Source organism: Benincasa hispida, chromosome 12 (assembly GCF_009727055.1).
Source record: "Benincasa hispida cultivar B227 chromosome 12, ASM972705v1, whole genome shotgun sequence".
Lineage (NCBI taxonomy): Eukaryota > Viridiplantae > Streptophyta > Magnoliopsida > Cucurbitales > Cucurbitaceae > Benincasa > Benincasa hispida.
In genome coordinates, this window is record NC_052360.1 from 67,427,353 (window position 1) to 67,448,372 (window position 21,020).

General features: G+C 32.6%; 2 protein-coding genes across 2 annotated transcripts; both read right to left on the reverse strand.

Annotated features, from left to right (window-relative positions):
• Window positions 1-526: 526 nt before the first annotated feature.
• On the reverse strand, window positions 527-15,580 carry LOC120067241 (Golgi to ER traffic protein 4 homolog). The gene is made up of 12 exons (XM_039018766.1): window positions 15,345-15,580; window positions 14,668-14,747; window positions 14,226-14,304; window positions 12,276-12,357; window positions 5,779-5,929; window positions 5,474-5,564; window positions 4,891-4,974; window positions 3,895-3,941; window positions 2,113-2,241; window positions 1,521-1,605; window positions 1,292-1,372; window positions 527-913 (listed from the first exon to the last, which is right to left on the reverse strand). Exons 1-12 carry the CDS (start codon window positions 15,417-15,419, stop codon window positions 902-904), a joined length of 996 nt encoding a protein of 331 aa, XP_038874694.1. The 5' UTR covers window positions 15,420-15,580; the 3' UTR covers window positions 527-901.
• A 1,721-nt stretch (window positions 15,581-17,301) lies between these two features.
• LOC120068348 lies at window positions 17,302-19,313 on the reverse strand. The gene is made up of 4 exons (XM_039020086.1): window positions 18,815-19,313; window positions 18,583-18,723; window positions 17,628-17,701; window positions 17,302-17,557 (listed from the first exon to the last, which is right to left on the reverse strand). Exons 1-4 carry the CDS (start codon window positions 19,152-19,154, stop codon window positions 17,339-17,341), a joined length of 774 nt encoding a protein of 257 aa, XP_038876014.1. The 5' UTR covers window positions 19,155-19,313; the 3' UTR covers window positions 17,302-17,338.
• Between the last annotated feature and the right edge of the window lie 1,707 nt (window positions 19,314-21,020).

The window sequence follows — 21,020 nt, forward strand, 5'->3', positions numbered from 1 at the left end:
TTTTTTGCATTGTGTTATATCTATCAATAATTTGAACTTGATTGCCATATTTGCAATTGTCCCTTTAGTTTAAGTACCTACTAGACATAATCACTTGAATTTAACCTAAAGCCTATTTGGTATTGTATCACAATATTCACAGTAACTATTTAAATTTTTAGAAACTATTTGTTTAAGTAATTGTAAAAAAAAAAAAAAAAAAAATCCAACTAAAGTAAAACAGACTTATGCGGCAAGTGATCCAACAAGGAGAAATAGAAAACAAGGATTTAATAGAAAACAGAATCCCAACTCATTCTCACTACTTTTAGATATGCATTGGGTAGTAAGTTTAGAATATAAGAGCATTAAAACATATAAAAATTGTTTTCAAAAGTTTACCTTTTGAATTACAGAATCTAAATATAATCCAAAATTTTGTTATAAATAAACTCATCATACTGAATTCACGAACTAAGAAATGAAATCTAGAAAAGATACCAAATATCAATCTTATCGCTTAAGTTTAATGGCATTTGGTTCTTTGTAATTAATCTCAAAATGACTTCCACAAGGGAGAAAAAGAACAAACTATACACAAGTACTCATGTACTTACCCATCACAAAAGCAAAAATTTAGATAGGCAAGTGAAAAGGAGAAGCTGTAATAAATTAACCCCAAACCCCAGTCAAACCAAATAATGCAGAGTCAAGTGATCATTAATGTTAAAGAAAAAAGGTCACTTATCAACAATAACAAATAGTGAATGCAAGAAAGGGGAAAACGTGACCTACTATATTTGGAAATAAGTCCAACACGTGCTTATCCATTTCTATCTTTGTAAACAACCCGGACGCACAGAAGCTGTACCAGTCAACAGTAGCAGGAAGCTGACTGGATCTCGCTATTCGCCGCTCATCATCAGCCCATCATCTGCAAATTCCATGGTCAGATTCATCTTTTCCAATGAGAAAGAAACCAACTTTTCATTGATATAGTAAAAATGAACCATCATTATAGTTCTTGACCTTCCGTATTATTTTGTTTTAGCTTCCAAAAATGTTCAGATGTCGTCTATCTTTTCATAAACAAAATTTTCTATTATATGTGGATTCAAATACATAGTTATGTGGAAGTAGATGAATTAAATATGTATCAATGTTGGTGTTTTATTGCAAAGTTTGATGGCAAAAGAAGGGTATGAAAGTTTAGAAACCAAAACAGACTAAGCATAAGAGTTAAGAACCCAAATATGATTTAAACCTAATTCAAACATCCAGTGGACAAAGATTATGAGATAAAGAAAATCACCTTCAAGAAGTCTCCAAAGATCCCTTGCAAGGGATTTCTGCGCCGTACTCCATAGAACTTCTCTGCAATTTCATCAAGAAGCTGAAGAAAAATGATAAAGTTAGAATCCAATTATACAACAACTAAGTTTCTCCAGAAATTCATCTAAAAAAGAATTCAATATGAGAGATAATTGCACATTTCAAAAGGTGTTGATTTATCAAAGTTCGGAGAGTAACAGGAGTTGCACCTCATTCAGGGCAGGTTCTCTCTCTAAACTTGACTTGTAATTTACCTTCAGCATATTGAAAAGAGGCAAAGCGTCTCTCTGCAACCTGCAAATGCATATTTTAAGTTCTGCCCATAAATCATAAAACTGAAATACCGGGAACAGAATCAGAAGATATCACACCAAAAATTCAACTAGCAAACACGACTAATGTGTCTGGGAGTTCTTCTGAGAGTTATTTTCCAATTGAAACACTTTTTCTAAAACATATTAAGATAAAAAGAAACTACTTCCCACTTCCTTCAAGAGAAACAGGGCTTTAAGTAGTTTTGGAAGTTAAAAGATATGTCTTAATTTGTAGTATCAATGAAAGCTTTGGCAATATTTAAAAAACACGACCAATCACACTACAATTATATATTTACCAGGATTCTACGATTCCTTCTTCCATCATACACAACTTGATGGTTCTTTAACCATTTCAGAGCTAATCTTTGTTCACTAGATTGCTTTTGTTCTCATCCTCCTTCACACTTCACACATTACATCTTATTCTTTGCTGAGTAGATATATTATTTTCTAGTATATTTAAAACAAAGCAAATGGACCTTACGTTAGCAAAAGATAGATGATAAACTCAATCAATTCTGAATCAGGAAGCTCAAGTTCATCACGTTCTTCTTCCTTCTTTAACTCATCAAATAGGACATTAGCATCCCTTAGATTACCAAGAGCCAAGTACCTACACAAAAAAAAATGCCTTTCACTTGATTTAGAACCATAAAAATCTGAAATAAATCCCAAAAGAATGCATTAACAGGGATGAGGCTCTGTACTCTTAAATTGAACCTTTTAAGTCCTGGAAAAGAAAGGCCTTTTTCTTAATATTTTAATATGTTTCGAATCCTGTCTTCTGTTCCATTATACTATGCAAAAGTATAAACTCCATCTTTGAACTTCGTTTCAAGTTGGAGGACAATGAAGCAGACTAGGTGGTTAATTATCCTTAAAGAGCAAGACAAAAATGTGGTTTGAACACTTCATGATAAGGTAACTACAAGGCTATACCCTTGAATGTAGTCATCTTAACCAAAATAACTGAAAAGACTCCAAATAAAATGCCCAAACCATTTGTTTTAGATGCAACAATAATTTTACAAAATACTAAATCTAAAGACAATAGAGGATACAAAGTTCAGAGATATCCCTCTATATCCATTTTCATCAATATTTAGTATTTTCTTATAGTTGAGGAAAGATGAAATAGACAAGTGGGCCTTTATGGGATAACTTTGCCCTCAAGCTCGAGGTGCATACTCTTAAAGTATTGGAAGCTAACTTGAGAAAGCTAAGAGTAAGGGAAAACAATCTCAGCAAATTTAGCTCTCAAACGCTAGGATAGAAGTAGAGGCTATCGATGGCGTACCTAGTTAATGAGAAGAAGACACTAAAATATTTCATTGAAATAATGAAGAGATTAATTCTCTAAAAATACAAACTCCGAGAAAATTAAAGCAAGAAAAAGTAAAAATTACACTGGAAGAATAAATGCATGCCAAAATTAAGACTAATACCAAAATATTGAAATACTAACAAAGTGCTTAGGACACTGTGAGGGAGCCTTCAATTTAGTGGATTCACAACAATCAAACAAGATGCTTGTCTTAACTCTCTTAAAATAGTTTTTCACATTTATCCATAATAAGTCATATTTGTTAGCCAAAAGAGAATTACATAATATCTCAAAATATTGAAAAAGAATTACAATACCCAAGGAAATGATTTGCCAGTACACCAATATACCTATGACCTATATCCTCAAACACTTCCCTGTGCAAACTGCACACTATTCGACCTTGAGAGGCAACCTCTAAAGAAAACAAAACTGTACTCATTGCTTTATAAAACAGTAGTTCTAGGCTCATAAAGTCTATAGCCACAAGTGAAATCATGTTCCATTTTAGTGCCATTGAAACTGTTGAAATGACAACCTAGCCCTTAGAACTCAAAAATTTCAATTCTTCACCCTATTCACCCATATTAATGAAAGTAAAACACATGAACTGTGAGTCACTCCACAGTTCCAGGGTTTGCAAGTTCATAATGCAGGTTATTTACTGACACAATTTCTTTTTTTAAAAAATGATAATAAAATGTCCATATTTGCAATAATTGCAAAACCTACCAACGCCGTTACACTTTAAAATTGATTGCTTAGTGTATACCCACTAAAAATATTAGCAACTATACTCATAAGCCAAAATTTCCATTATTTTCAATAGATTTGCTATTTGCCAATATTTGTCCATATCATTAACTCATTATCCAAGAGAATTTCCTTGACTCGTGAATTTTAATTGGTGGCGAAGTATAAACGACTTTTTGATAGTCTTACATTAAAACTGCCCGTGCAATAGCCATATCATCTTCACCTGGATAACACTGCAGGGTTGGGAGAAAGCATTGGCTTAGTTAACTAATGGAAACAGAACAAGAAAACAGATATCAATATGATTGCTAGACAGAATGCAATACCTCACGAGTAGATAAACAACAAAAATATTTTTTTTTCATATGAAGATAAACAACATCAATAATCTTGATTCATTAGTTTTTTGGGCAATGTTCCGGTGCAAAAGTCACTTTTTTTTAAGAATTTAATTATCTCTTATCTTGTATCCCATTGGAAACTTTTCTTGTAATTCCCAGGGCTAAGGCAATACTTTTCTTTGAAAATTCATCATATGAAATTTATGGTTGTTTCTTCCTCATTTTTTTTCCTGCTCATGAAAATAGCAAACACTAGAAACCATGTACTCCCATTACTTACAATCAAGGTTAAAGGTTTAGATATCCAATGATGTCAATATTCTTATTTTACTGAGAAAATATCGACAAAATAGGGTAATATTACCAAAATATCACTAAGAGTAATATTACCAAAATATCACTAACATGAACATAAAAATTAATAAAAAATAGTTTTAACTTGTGTAAAAAGTGCCAATTCCTTAGTAGTTTAAACATGTTACAAATATTTTTAATGTATATTTCGAAAATATCCACTAATACTGATATTTTAACAATACTTACTGTTCTATGAAATTGAGATCGACGATTCCTTTGACATTGTGATTATCTTTTCATACCATTAGAAAATAAGAGATTGCATCAGACTATCTTAGAAAAGTAAAGAGACTGTAGAAAGGTGTAGCGGGCCACAAATTATGTGAAATAAAATAGATATGCTAAAGGTACATAATAATCTTGGGAGCAATTAGAATAATGCAAGGCTTAAACCTTATTTCAACCATGGCAGTAAGTATGGAGACTTAATGAAGATTGCATACTGATCCTCGAAAAAGGAGAGATAAAGGAAAGCTCTAATAACCTTGCCCATAAAATTCACTAATATGGAAGCAAACTTCTTGGGGTTATTTCCTCGAACAAAGTGATATGATACTCTGGTCATGTCCTGCAACAAGTAGAACACTGGAAGATACTAGTAAACCAGTCAAAGTGGACAAGCAACAAAGTTTCATCATTCATGTTACTGGACCATGCTTCAACAATCATATTGAATGAATGATTAAAATGTCATGCATATGCTTCTCATAACCTTGTTAGCAAATATATTATAGCAGCAGTACAACAAGTCATTGCCAAATTACACACTCCTAAGGAAGATCTGCCTTGATGGCCATGAATCAAACCATCAAACGGTTTAAGAAGCTAGCTAAGAAATCAATCAACAATCATGCTCAAATGCTACATCTTGTTCCTATTAACAAATCAAGACACCTCAACTGTATGAAATCTAACACTTATTCTATCCCCAAGGAAACTGCAGTACCAATAGACCTATCATTTGTATCTAAAGCGAAGTCATCATACACAACAAGAACACAAATTCTTAGAAACAAAGAACAAGTACAAATGAGTACTTAAGAGTGATTTTCTCTGGTCGAACATACCACTTCTGGTGACTCAGAATATATGTATGTAGCAAGCATGATATGAATTTCTGGAGATCCACTCCTATGCGATCCAAACTCCATAGACCACCTGATATAGTTAAAGATTTGTAGAAAGCATGTACTCCTCTTTAGTACACAGGGATTATATACAACTGATTCAATGAGACAGCACAAATATAACTTGATACCGATGAATTCAAACAGTTGCAGTTAAACACAAAATACTCATTTTCCTTTTTAGTTTTGCATATTCCCAATGTAGAAATGACTAATTACTGGGAAGAAAATGGAAAATGACTAACTTTAAAGCTGCTTTCAGAAAGGAGGAACATCCTTCTACACGTGTTTTTGCAGCACCAAGTGCTTCAGAAAGTTGTTGCACATCATCATCTTCCCCCAAGTGTTGAGGTAACGGAATCTGAGGGAAATTCTTGTAAATTTTCCTGACACGATCTAACATAATGTTTGTCATAATAACATTAGAACTTCATAAATAACAGTAGACAACAGAAGGTAGTAAAGAAATGCAACTTTTTTCTTCCATATTGGGGTTACCAAATTAATCCTCAAATAGACTTGTCTTAGAAAGAGCAATTAGGAACAGACTGCGAAGTTATGAAAAAGAAACTGAAACTCAAATTGAAATGCAAATACCGAATAACAAATACTAAAACTGCAATAGAAAAATGATTGGATTCAGATCATAAGAAAACAACTGTAAGAGAATTGCAATATGAGAAATTTGTTTGGTTTCTTTTTCCCTACAAACAGAAAACCCAGCAAAACACAATATATCCGAGAAAACAGGGCAAGAACTCCCTGAATTATATATTTACTTCCCGAAAAATCTCACTACATAGTGTTAAAAACCATTATTCTTTTCTCTCATTAATCTTAGGAGGAAAAGGTTTCTTAAATAGAAGAAATACCCAATTACAAATAAGGAAAGAATAAAATATAGCAAATATAATACAATAAGTACAATATAAAATTTCACAATAAAGGAAATAATCAACACTCTCCCTCAAGCTGGTTTGAAGATATCATTCATAGCCAACTTGTCTTCAAACCAGCTTGTCAATCAAGATGCGTATGGGCATTGTCTGAGAGAAATTCAATTCTTCCTTCTTATCCATATGCCCTCACAAATACCATGGGCTAATGCCCTAAATTCTGCTTCAGCACTACTTCTTGCAACCATTCTTTGTTTTTTATTTCGCCAAGTAACTAGATTTCTTCCAATAAAATAGCAATACCCCGAAGTAGATCTTCTATCAGTTGTGCTTCCTGCCCAATCAGCATCAGTATAAACCTCAATGTTTAGGTGGTCATGCTTCGTGAATAATATACCTTTTCCTAGAGTACCTTTCAAATATCTCAAAATTCTATAAACTGCTTCAAAATGAACTGACCCGGGAGCATGCATGAACTGACGCGAAAGCAATGTCAGGACGTGTGTGAGAGAGGTATATGAGTCTCCCTACAAGCCTCTGATACTTTTCCTTTTCTTTTACTTCTTTTTCAGTTGCAACAACCAATTTTAAATTTTGCTCAATAGGAGTTTCTGCTATCTTGCAACCAAGTAAACCTGTCTCATTTAGTAGGTCAAGAATATACTTCCTCTGGTTGACAAGAATGCCATTTTTAGATCTAACAAACTTCATTACTAGGAAATACTTTAAGGTTCCCGGGTCCTTGATTTGAAAATCATTAGCTAGGTTTTTCTTTAAGATATTCAATCCTGTCTCATCATTACCTGTAAGAATGATATCATCAACATACATTATCAAAACGACCAACTTACCACTTCCAGTATGTTTATAGAACATAGTATGATCAGCTTGACTTTGACCGAATCCATAGCTTGTGACTGCCTTTCCAAACCGTTCATACCATGCTCTGGGAGATTGTTTAAGCCCATATAATGATTTCTTTAACTTGCACACTTTGTTAATCCCGAGATCCACCTCAAAACCAGGTGGCAAGTCTATAAAAACCTCTTCTTCAAGATCCCCATTGAGAAAGGCATTCTTCACATCAAGTTGATAAAGAGGCCAATCAAAATTAACTGCCACAGACAACAAGATCCTAATAGAATTAATTTTAGCTACTGGAGCAAATGTTTCTTGATAATCAATGCCATAGGTCTGAGTGAACCCCTTGGCAACCAATCTGGCCTTGTACCTTTCAATACTACCATCGGCTTTACGTTTTACAGTGAACACCCATTTGCATCCCACCGTCTTCTTATCTTTTGGTAGTTCGACTATGTCCCATGTGCAATTTTGTTCAGTGCATTGAACTTTTCCATCACTGCTAATTTCCAATTCAAATCATTTAGGACTTCCTGTATATTCCTTGGAACAAATAGGTTGGTTATTTTGGATGTGAAGGCTTTATGACAATCGGACAATCTATGATAAGAAAGATAGTTTTCAATGGGATATTTGGTGCATTTACGAGTACCTTTCCTATGGGCAATTGGAATATCAAGATCAGAGACATCAGGTAAAGGATTAGAAGGAGATGAAGAACTAGGAGAACTAGGAGTAGAGTGTCTAATACCTGGATCTTCAGGATCATTCATCGGAGTATTTAATTGGTTCTGTGATAAGTCAATTGTCTGATCTCGGACTCTTTGAGTCAAGTTTCTTCTAGTATAAACCTGAAGTTCAGGATTTCGACTTGTAGAGTCATTTTGTAGTGTTTCTCCCTCTGAAGAAGAACTCTCCATACTTGGTATCGAAGGACTAGAGCTCATAATGGCAGGACCACTGATGTTTGGGAGAGATAAAGTATCCAAAAAATTATCTTCAAAGTTAGATATCTCCCTCTGAAGAAAATTTGGGCCAAAAAAAGGTTGATTTTCCAAAAAAGACATCCATACTCTCAAAATACTTGTGGGTCAAAGAATCAAAACATTTGTAAGCTTTCTTATGAGAAACATAGCCTACAAAAATGCATTTAGTGGCTCGAGGATCAAGCTTAGTTTGAGAAAGAGAAGAAGTATGGAAATAAGCAGTACGCCCAAACAATTTAATTGGTAGATTAGAAAACAGTCGGTTATTAGGAAAAAAAACTCATGGAAGTGTTTAAGAGGAATTTTAAAATTCAAAACCTTAGACGACATTCGATTGATCAGATATGCAACTACAAGAACGGCATCACCCCACAAATATTTTGGAACATTTATAGAGAACATAAGGGCACGAGCAACTTCAAGTAAGTGTCTATTCTTTCGCTCAGCAATGCCATTCTGCTGAGGCGTGTCACGACACGTAGCTTGATGAAAAATGCCCTTTTCTTGCAAAAAATTGGTTAATTGTTCATTGAAATATTCAGTGCCGTTATCAGAGTGAAGAATTCAAATTTTAGTTTGAAATTGAGTCTCTATCATATTGTAAAACCGAATAAAAACCTCTTTTACCTCTGACTTTTTTGTTAACAAATAAAACCAAGTTAAACGAGAGTGGTCATCTATAAAGGTAACAAACCAACGCTTACCACTATGAGTTAAGACTTTAGATGGACCCCAAACATCAGTATGAATTAAGGAAAAAGGTGATGAAGCTTTGTACGGTTTAGGCAAATAGGTGGATCGATGATGTTTGGCAAAAATGCAACTTTCACATTGAAAAACTGAACAATCAAATCCTTTAAATAAATCGGGAAACAAATACTTTAAATAAAAGAAATTTGGATGCCCTAATCTACAATGCCAAAGCATGATAGTTTCTTTTACAGAAGGAGAAAGCGGTGTGCTTTAAGAGTCAAAAAAGAATTCATCTCAAAATTTTCCTTCTCATCAAAAATAGAGAAGGGAGAAGTCAGTCTTCGAGTTGCAATAGACTGATCTTTCAACCTTTTTCCAACCCGGAGTGAGTCTGTCCTATTGATCTCAAGCTCTGGTAAGCCTTAGGGAAGCCAGAACTTCACTACTCAAGCCTTGAACTTTTTTATGACTAGCAGAAACTTCATCAAAGTAATAGAGACCATCAATCATCCTAGCACGTCCAATCGTCCCCCCCGATTCCTGATCCTGAAAGATACAATGAGTTTCACAAAAGATAACACGACAGTTAGCATCCTTAGAGAGTTTACTAACAGACAACAAGTTACAGGCTAATTTTGGAACATGAAGGACAGAACGTAATATAAGTTTTGTAGTCAAAGGAATAGTTCCTTTTCCTGCAATAGAGGTGAAGCTGCCATCGACAATGCGAATTTTTTCATTGCAATACACAGGAGAATATGATTCAAATAAACAAGAGGAACTGGTCATGTGATCAGAAGCTCCAGAGTCTATAATCCATGAAGATGAATTAAGGCAAGAGAGAGCTTGAGGACAAGTACCTGATTGTGCCAAGGAAACACTAGGATTACCAGATGATGAATTGGTCTGTAGCAGCTTCAGAATTTGATCAATTTGCTTTTTGTTAAATGGGCTAGAGTCAACAACATTAGCATTAGAGGCATGTTGCTTAGAACTTTTCCAATTCGCAGGTTTTCCATGAAGTTTCCAACAAGTTTCGCGTGTACGTCGAGGTTTATTGCAATGGTTGTACCAGACACGAGGCTTTTCATGTGGCTTATTGGATTGATTATAAGCCTTCATTGCAGTATTTTCAGTCACCAACGCAGAGCATTCAACTGAGTCAATAGGTTTTTTGCAAATCATAACACTCTTGCGGCTTTTTTCCCTATGAACTTCAGAAAAAACATCATTAATAGTTGGAAGAGTAGTTTTTCCAAGTATTCTACCTCTAACTTCATCGAACTCAACATTGAGGCCAGCAAAGAATTTGTAAATACGACCATCTTCAACAGTTTTCCTATAGTGCTTTTGGTCCTCTATAGACTTCCACTCATACATATCAAAGAGGTCAAGGTCTTGCCAAATCATTTTTAATGAGTGAAAGTATTGTGTAACGGAGCTAGTTCCTTGTCGTATATCACCCAATTTTAAGTTCAACTCAAATACTTGTGACTGGTTGCCCAAATCAGAATACATCTGAGTTACACTATCCCATAATTCTTTGGCAGTAGAGCAACACATGTAGTTACAACCAATGTCTTCGACTATGGAATTGACAAGGCAAGTCATAACCATGGAGTTTTCAGCGTCCCATCTGGCGAATGAAGGGTCATCTGGACTAGGAATGGTTTTTTCTCCTATGATGTAACCAATCTTCCCTTGTCCACGAATATACATCCGAACACTTTGGGACCAACGAAGAAAATTATCCCCATTGAGTCGAATGGTAGTTATTTGGAAAGTGGGACTGGTTGAATGGCAACGATTGTCGCAAACTCGAATGATGGGTACCTTAGTGTCCGACATACCGTTGAAAAAGGAAACCCAGAATACAAAGTCAGTAGACCTGGAAAAAAAAAAAAACAACACAAAGGCTTAAACGAACCAACAACTAGGAAAAATATAGCTGACGGACAGCGGCAACCAGTCGGCAGAAGACTAGGTTTTTTCTAGGATTTCAGTGTATCAACAAGAGACTTGCACCATCAGCAAATAATATCCATGAGCATAACTAATGAAAGGCAGTTAGCGGATTCGACGCGACTAGGCAAACGACGAACGAAAACGACGACGCTTCCTTCAACGGTGTTTGGAGTTGGAAGGATCTGACTTCGACGGTGGCTTCGACTTGATCGACGAAAGGCGAACGACGCAAGGATGAACCAGACACGCGACTGCTAGGGTTCGGTGACGAGAAGAAAATCTAGGGGACTGCTACCCTTTTTTTTCTTTTTTTTTAGGGTTTTATGGTTTAAAAAATTTGTAGCTCTGATACCATGCTAAAAACCATTATTCTTTTCTCTCATTAATCTTAGGAGGAAAGGATTTCTTAAATAGAAGAATACCCAATTACAAATAAGGAAAGAATAAAATCATTACAAATAAGGAAAGAATAAAATATAGCAAATATAATACAGTAAGTACAATATAAAATTTACAATAAAGGAAATAATCAACACATAGTCATAATATGGAAATAACATAACTGAAAAGTAAAAGGTAGGTAACTCTCTCAGCACATTCTAGAGGGCTGAAAAATCCTCTCCAAAGAACCTGTGCTCGCCCAAATTCTCCACACTCTAGTCTTACTCTCACCTACTATTTAAAACCCAAAAGACTTAACAAACTTAATGTCTAATTATTAGAATACCCCTTACTACTAATCATACTAATATTACTACTATAACCATAACTAAGGGTTCTCACAAAATTAGAATAACAATACCTTTTCAAGAAGGCTATCTTTCTCCCAGGTCTCACTATGAACCATGCCAAAGAATGGCCTAACTTTCAAAACTTTTTTTTTTATAAGAAACGAATTTCATTGATGTATGAAATTTACAAAAAAAGGCTAAAGCCAATCCAATAGAGTTACAACAGATTCCTCCAATTGGTTAATAGAGAAGATAGACGGTAAGAACTATTGAAAGATATGCATTTGCACCCAGTCATAGCATGATAGACAATGAGTTCAAAAAAGCTATCAAAAGAACTTCCTTGTCATTGAAAAGGCGGTTGTTCCTCTCCTTCCATGTAATCCATACAAAGGCACGAATCAAGCGCATCCACATGTTCCTCTTCTCTTTAACTTCTCTTCAAACCTCTAATCCACTCTATTCAACCATCCAGTCTAAACAACTTCCTAGGTTAAGGAGTTGAGAACTTCCTATGAAATTATAATTATCCCACAACTAATATCCCAACAACAACATCTACCCATACTCTTATAAAAGAAATACAGCCAAGCATGTCAAAGGAACTCACCAAGAGTATCATCATCATAAGGAACTTTGCCTTTAACAAGTGTCTCTACGAATAAAACAGCAAGCTCTGATCCACAAGTAACCTGAAAAGTAGAAAATGTTAGCCATTTACAACTAGATTGATGAAAAATCAAGTTTATTTTATTTTTTTTGGTGGGGGAAGTGTCTAAAGGCATTGTTTTCTTTCTACACAAATCCAATGATAAATGATAAATTGATCATATCTACAGACATTCTAATAGACAAATTTAACAAATCCCCAAAAAATAAAAAAATAAAAGGAAAAAAAAAAAAAAAAAAAAAAAAAAGAGAAAACAACGGGAATACAAGTGAACCCAGATCTCAGATCTCAGAAACACAACCAAAACAAAGACCCACAAAGAGTAGCTAGGGCTAGTAAGATGGGAGAAACACCATAACTGTAGGTTGAACCCAGGAGATGGAAAGGGGTCTTTCCAGGAAAAATTTTGTGGCAAGATCTGTAGCAAATTTGAGATCTCAAAGAGAGATGGTGAAATAAAGCGAGAAAAGGTCTTTAGAAATTTGGTATTCTCAGCGAGGAAGAGTAGTCGAGTGGAAGACCCAAGTTCAATTTTTCGCAGAGAACAAATGGGCTTAGTTTCCTCTTCGATTATACATGAATATGAAACAAAATAATCACAGGGGCATCCATTTTAAAAAATTATGTAACATCAATATAATTTGACATAACACACTCTAATTATTTGAAACCTTTAAAATATGGTGCATTGTATTAGATAATCTAGAACCAAGGATTTAAACATGCAAATTTAACTGATTAAGAAAACAAACTTTGATTCACTCAAAAGGGAAAAAAAAATTATCCATCATCTAACAAAATTTACAATGTTCACAGTACAAAATTAGTATAGGTGCTTCATAATAAAATTAACTCCCCTAGTCTCAAATTTACCATACCATCTCCTTTCTTCCAACTCCATCAATTTGATGATCCCCATCAGTTAAAGCTAATAGGATCCAGTTAACATTCATCAGGTTAAATGATCTATTTCAAGCAAGCCAGCATCTTCGAAGGAATCAAAGGTTTCCAACCAACACTATGACAGGTAACAGAACATAGAAAGCATGCCAGCATTGTTCAGAATATGGAATTTTGTTACATGCACCACAACTACAACATCCTCAAGGAATCAAAGAAGTCTCTAATAATTTACCAAGTTTGAGAGCATGCCAAGCTAACATTATTCAATATGGCATGTAATGCCAGGAATCAGTCTTCTCTCTAAATGTTTTTTAAAATGCAATCAGTCTTCTCTGTAAAGCCTTTGAACCTAGTCATAGTCCACACCTCCACCTAGACATCTTCAACCCCTGAAAACCCTCCTATTTCTCTTGAGACAAATGTTATACAAAATAGATGGTTGTTATCCACAGAGCTCCTCTCTTGCCTCTGAATAGAGGATGGAATAGCATTTCTTCTGACATCGAGTGACAGAACTATTACGAGCCAAAAGAACACAAAAAGTCTCCAGAAAAAGCATCCCAAACCCCTCTTTGTTTTCTTCATTATTTTCCTTTCCGTTTTTGTAATTACTCCCTGTCAGCTATTGTTTTCCCCTTTCAATTTCATATTATAAATGAAACTTGGTTTCTTATCAATGCATATGTTTATTGTTTTGTAGTGTGCGATGTCTTATTTTCTGAATATTGCATATCATTATTGCTATGTTGTGTCTTGTGTCTCTATTCATGAATAACATTTATACACAACATAGAACAATCCATGCTTTCATGTTTTGCCTTTTCTCTAGAGTCGAGGACTTCAAATATGTGAAACAAAACTAAAATTTCAAGGCCTAAGCAATAGTGCCGTTCAGAATGTTAAAATAGTGATACACTATGCTACAAATGCTAAAAGAACATTCAATCCAGCAATTACATACACAGAAAAGGTGCAACTAGCTTTGACCTGCTCATGTTTCAACTGGGTACAAGCCCCTGACTGAAGAATAACCAAGGCTTCTGAGTACCTTTCTGCAGCCACGTATCTGTAATGAAACAACACATGTTCATGAACATGCAATTTGATTGACAAGACTTCCATTTTTGCATAATCATTTAGGTGAAGACAGTAGTTTTAACAGTAATTGAAAAAGCATAAGTTTATTGGTATTTGTGAATGATTGAAATTGCCAATTAAGGTTGAAACCAGTTTAACTAGGAGTGCAGCAAAGGTATTGAGAGTATCGGTTATCTACTACTCGGTAATAATTATCAACTAATAAGAATCACATTCCATGTGCTCATTTTGCAGATTAATCTGGAAGGATTTTTCTTTTTTCTTTTTTTTTTTTTCTTTTTTTTTTTTTTTTTTTTATCAAAACCAAACGAAGAAGGTATTATTACTTTACCTTGCACTGACAGATTTGTACATCTGTTGAGCCCCATAGAAGTCACCGGTGTCGATAACGTCTTCTATTTTAATAATATGCTGTAATAACAGTTTCAAAGAAGTTAATGCAGTTGCAGATTAAACTATTTTCTCGACTCAGCTAAGAAGAAATGCATTAGCCTAAAAGATTTAATTGACTCTCAATGTGGGATAGGTTAAAACCAGCTATAACGCAAGAAAAAAAACACACAAACACAACGTACAGGTTGACTGGAGGACAAGAACTCTGCTGAATGAACCAAAAGGATGGTTTTTCTCTCTTCTTTAATTGCGTCTTTTATTTTTTTTTTTTGGTTATAATAACAACAATAATGGGGCAGGGGTACATTACAAAGTTCAAATTAAATAATCAATGAAACTTCGATTCTTTTGATCCAAACACAATTGATGAATCAATTTTCTTCTCATTCGGTCATAAATTGATAGTAATCGCGAAAACAAAATGTTATGTAATCTCTGCATTTCAATTAAAACAAATCATATGACATAGTAACAAAATGAAACGCTATAGCTGAAATTGAGTCTTAAAATTCTTACCACCACTATAATTTCCCACTTAAGGCTCAAATTTGTTCTGAGAAAACGTAATTAATGAACAAGAGGGAAGGAAAAGATCAAGTTTCGAACATTCGTTACCTCTTGAACCGGAGGCAGTACAATTCGCCTAGATCTCGCGCGGGACATGGTCTTCTGCAATGGATGCGCACTCATTTTGAATCGATTTAACGATCCCAGAAGAAAGAATTCGTTTATTTTATGATCGTTGAACAAAGAAGAACAAAATAAGGAACTTTTTCTTTCGTCTTCGATTGAGCAGCGTAATCGAAAAAATGAAGGTATGTGATTGTCAGTTTTTTCCTTTTACCAACATAACAATGCAATCCCTCTGTCAAAAGGGTATTTTTCCAAATACACTATTTAAGGGAAAATTGTATTGATAACCTTTTCCACAAAGTTTAAATGAAATATGATCCCTTCTTAAAACTTAAATTTTAGGACAAATATCAATTTTTACCTTTAAATTTTGAGAATTATATCGATTTAAATCCTAAATTAATAATGGTATCAATTTAAATCTTAAATTTTGAGTTGTATCAATTTAAATTCTGGACTTTGGGATTTATATCAATTGAAACTCAAACTAATAATTACATCAATTTAAAACCTGAACTTTCATAAGTATATCAATTTAAATTTTAAACTTCCATAAATATATCAATTTAAACTATGAACATTCATAAGTGTATCCAAATAAAACACAATGAAGATTTTAAGTTGATACAATTATGAAAGTTTAGGGTCTAAATTGATACACTAATAAAAGTAGTTAAAATGAATACAATTATTAGTTTAAGGTTTAAATTGATACAATCCTCAAAGTTCAGGATTTAAATTGATGTAATGTCCAAAGTTTAAGGGTATAAATTGATATATGTACTAAATTTTATGTGTATTTTTAACTTGGATTATGACAAAGGTAAAATTACGAAAGAGAACCTATTGTGTAGGTATGTACATACTCAATTCTCGCTAGAGACATTGAATTGAGATAACTTTTAGATCCAACATAATTATTTGAATTGAAAATTAATATCCAAAATATATTTTTTATTAGTTCAACGATAATGTATGGGTGACTGGTGAGGCTTCAAATATTTGACATTTTAATCAAAATTATAACGTTTTAACTATTTAGTTATATTCAAGTTATGCAAATCAATTATTACACTGAATTAACACGTGAATTGATTTTTGTATTCATAATCTCATCTAAGCTTAATCGTCTAATTTTAATTAGTAACATAAAATAATGACTAAATATTAAGCTTTATCCCTAATCTTATTCGTCTAATCCTTTTAAGTTCTCAAATCTATCGTTAATGTATTTGAAATCTCATTTTTATCCATCCAAAAACAAAAAGCCATTAAATTTTCTTAACAAGAAGATGATATAATGACAGGAGTTATATTTATTGTTTTATCAAATATTTATTGAATACCTAAACTTGCCATGCACTTTGAATTGAATTTTGTTGAAGGAGAGTCCTACTTTTTCTTTCATGTGACAAAAATAGTATTCCTATATCTAATTATATGTTTGATCAATAACTTAATAAAACAAAAATTTGCTAACAATTACTGATAATAATCATTATTATTAATTAATGTAAGGAATTAATCTTTTATATATTTACATATATGAAAAAGAGAAGCCATTTGTTACATTACGAGAAGAGAATAATCATTGTATTAATTAAAAATAAGTTTTATAATTAAGGATAGTTTATATCAATATTCACTTTCAAATTACTTTTAATTAAAAAAATACATCTTCCAAAAGTACTTATAATTAAATGAAACATGCTTTTTAATATTTCAAAACCAATTTTTATTGAAATGTAAAATTAAACATTAAAATAATTTCGAGTGATTAAAGGCGTACTTCTAAGTGATTTTAGGTGCAACAAAAATAATTTTAATAATTTCAAAACTACACTCAAACATACGCTACATATGTAAGTTTATTTCGCAACGTTAGGAAGAAGAATTTTGAAATCGAAAGGAATATAGGTATGTATATTTCATGGTCCAAAATCTAGAACGACAAAATTTGGTATTATATGTGATTATTATGTAGATTCTGCAAATACATCACAGAAAAAAGCTACAAGTCGACCATTCAATCCAATAGGTGCAGTAATTACACCTTTGGTGGAATTAAATGCCTTGAAGAACCATATCCTCTTAGCTTCACCTGCAATATGATAGAAAACTTCTGCTGGAGCCAAAGTGATTATGAATTGAATTTGATTTGGTGCTCTAACACCTCCAATCAAGCATTGTCCATCCTACATTAACAGTAATTAAACCATATATTATATTAATTAATTATATTAACATCCTCAAAATATTATATACCTGTGGGGTAAGAATTGTCTCTTGCACAATGGCATAAGAGAATGTCACTCGTGTGCTCGTTATAGTAACATGAACTGTAAATAACAGTAGTAACCAACAATTAAAAACTGAAATTAACTTGTATGTATAAATCCAAAGTTTTAATATCATTTTGGTCTTTATAGTATTTTCAATAAATTTTACCTTTAGTCTTTCAAAATTAATTTTTACTGAAATTGATTAAATAATAATAATAATTTTTATCAATACGTGAATATTCTTTTAAAATTTAGAGTAAAAATGCTAATAGATTTTTTTTCATCGAATGTGCGTCATTATTTTTTACACGCAAACACAGAGACATAATTTTCCATTATATTTCATCAATCATTTCTTCTTATTGCATTACAGAAAAGAAAGCCACAAATTGTCCATCCATATTTTCACATTATATTTAAATTTGATTAAAATTGATTAAATAATAATAATAATTTTCATATAAGAAAATACACATAAATACACTACGAAAATATTATTTCAAAACTTAAAAATGCTAATAAATAACCCAAAGTTATATATATAAGAGTTGACCAGTCTTAATTTCACATTATATCTAAATTTTCCAGAAATTGATTAAATAATAATTCAATTTAAAAAAATGCAGTTGGTGTATTATTTTTGAAAACTTATTTTTAATGATAAAACTGTTGAAAATAATAATAAAATATCATGGTGATACGATGCGATAGAACACAAATTTTAGTCTATTGTGAGTGATAAATAGACGATAAAAAATTACTATATTTATAAATATTTTGATTTATTTTACTATATTCGAAAACAATCGTTCATAATTTATGATAAAAATATCGATAGATAACATTTTTTTTTCTTCTTTTTTTAAGAAATCACCCTGACTGCATTCAAGATTGAATGGGAGTACAACACCAAAATTAAACAAAAATGGAATAATTACCATAATCAAACATATGATATTCATCGACAATGCTGGAGAATTCTTGAGAATCCAAGGAAACAAAAACAGAGAGATCAAATTCGCCGACGTACAAGGGGTGATGAGAATAATACAATTTGAATTCAATTTCATGAAGAAGCCCTAGAAAATGAAATTAAAGAAATAAGAAACAAGAATGCGTTGAAAGAAAAAGAAGAGGAATTAACAATGAATTAAAGGAAAAGAAAATTACCATTAGGACCTTCGAATTTGAGTTTGGCGCGTTCTTCGTAAGGCTCAATGATAGAGAAAGTGAAAGAAGTGTAACCAGAATCTAGTAATTCTAGGGTAAGAGGGAAAATCTTGGTGAGGTAAAACCAAGAACGCTGAAGGTTGTTGATGCAGAAGTAATGATCGAAGAATGGAGGCCAAAGTTGAATGCCGATGGCGGCTTTAATTGAAACATATGAATCCGCCATTATGCATAACATTTCCGGTGAAAATGTTACATCCGCCATTGTATCCACCATCCCTACTGCGGTGGCTGCGTTTATCAGAGTGCGCATATCGTTGACGACGAAATTGAACAGCATCGTTTTTTTGATAATTGCAGAGTTCTTGTTCTTGGAGGAGGGGGTTTTAGTTTCTTTTCAGTTTTTTTTTTTTCTTTTCTTTTGGTACAATTCTCTTGGCTTTCGCTCCCTTTTATAATAGAATATAGCCCACTATGTGAATTTCAAAAATATTCATTTTTCTTTTCTTAATTATTTCTTTTTTAGTTTGGAAAATGATCTAAGGGGAGTGTTAAAAAAATATATTAGAATATCATTTTTGTTCTTCGAATCTGAGAAACACATTTTCTTTTAGTCGATATAATTTTAAATATTTAATTTGGTCTCCCTAGTTTTTAAGGGAAAAAAAATCAAGGTTATACTAATTATTATTATGTTAAGCCAATCCCTCAACCACTACAAAAGAGATCGTTGGTAGTTTTTATATATAAATTTAAACTCTTCTCATTTCTGTAAGAGATGAGAGAATAAATGAAAAAAATGTTAAGAGACGAGGATGCTAAAATCTAAAATATCGAAAGAATAGATTTCAAAATTATAATAATATCAACAACTCTCATGTCTTTTGAAGGCTACAAAGTGGCCTAAAAATACCTAAGTTTCATTTTGAAAGTAAAACAAATCTAGAAAACGTGCCTCAAGTGAACCTAAACCACATAATTTGTCCCCAAAGCTACAAAGTTAGTGCAACAATGTCATGTTACTTTTTTTTGTTGGTCTACTATCAATTAATTTCAGAACTATTTTCAAGATTTCAAGGACTAAATTTTATAGACCAAATAGAAACATCGGCTCAAAATCTCATAGACCAAAAGTGTATTACTTTACCCATATACTAATGAGCATATACGTCATTATATTTCTCCCCTCCAAATTTCAGCATCAATCTCATGCAATATGTATTTTAGTGAACTGTATTGCTTTTGATGAGTTATTGATTATGTTTTTATGAATTATGTGATGTTTAAACACAATGAATTGCTTGGTGTGTTATGGCAATACTAATATATAAGCATGTTGGAGTTGTTGAGTTGCCTGAAAAGCATTGTGCATTTTATACGGTGGAAAGGGTAAAAGAGGGGCTCAAATGTGGGCTTGACTATGAAACCCAAGCCCACCCAAATCCAACCCCATGGGCTAAAGGCCCTTTAGGTTTGTGTGTATGTTGTTTTTATATTTTAGAAAAAATTATTGTAAGTCTCCCAAATTTTACTTTAATGTATATAAGGCCAACGATATTTAAAAATTACATGGTGAGCTAATTTCGAGCCCAAACATTTGCTAATGTGAGCATTAGATTACATGAACTATAATATAGACTTATTTGACACAACATCAAAAGTTGAATGATTTATTAGAAATTTTTTAATAACCTTTGATTTTTTAAAGAAAAAATTTGTAGAAACAATTTAAAAATTTATGGAGGTTACTCATTTACTCACAATTAATTAGTATATGTCCCACATTAATTGTTTTTTTAAAAGAAGCCGTCATTTCATACTACCATGTTATCATCTATCTATCTATCTCTATATAGTATGAAAAATTTAACATACTATCTCCATTTATTATTTCCAAAAAAAAAAAAAATAGTATTTAAGAACTATGTAGGATCCATGAAATAAATAAATAATAAATTAATAAATCATTTAATGACGTATCAAATAATGAATGTGGGTAGTATGTAGGACAATATTATTAATTTTATGGAAAAATTGCACAAACCACCTGTATACTATGAGATTGGTTACAATCATACCCGTAAATTACCTCCCTTTAATTTTGTTTAAGATTTGCAATCGGCCCATTTTGTTAAATTGATGTTTATTTATGATAACTCATATGGGCAAATTTTTCATTTAAAAAAAAAAAGCAGCTTGCTGGAGA

Bases quoted from the DNA above. Each gene is read 5' to 3' on its own strand.
- LOC120067241 (XM_039018766.1), bottom strand. From the start codon at position 15,419: ATGAGTGCGCATCCATTGCAGAAGACCATGTCCCGCGCGAGATCTAGG. The intron at 4,975-5,473 runs GTATGTTCGACC...TACTTGTTGCAG, and splicing joins ATTCTGAGTCACCAGAAGTG to GACATGACCAGAGTATCATA. The intron at 3,942-4,890 runs GTTATTAGAGCT...CCAACCCTGCAG, and splicing joins TAGTGAATTTTATGGGCAAG to TGTTATCCAGGTGAAGATGA.
- LOC120068348 (XM_039020086.1), bottom strand. From the start codon at position 19,154: ATGCTGTTCAATTTCGTCGTCAACGATATGCGCACTCTGATAAACGCA. The intron at 18,724-18,814 runs GTAATTTTCTTT...TTCATTTTCTAG, and splicing joins CAAATTCGAAGGTCCTAATG to GGCTTCTTCATGAAATTGAA. The intron at 17,702-18,582 runs GTAATTATTCCA...TGTTATTTACAG, and splicing joins ATATCATATGTTTGATTATG to TTCATGTTACTATAACGAGC.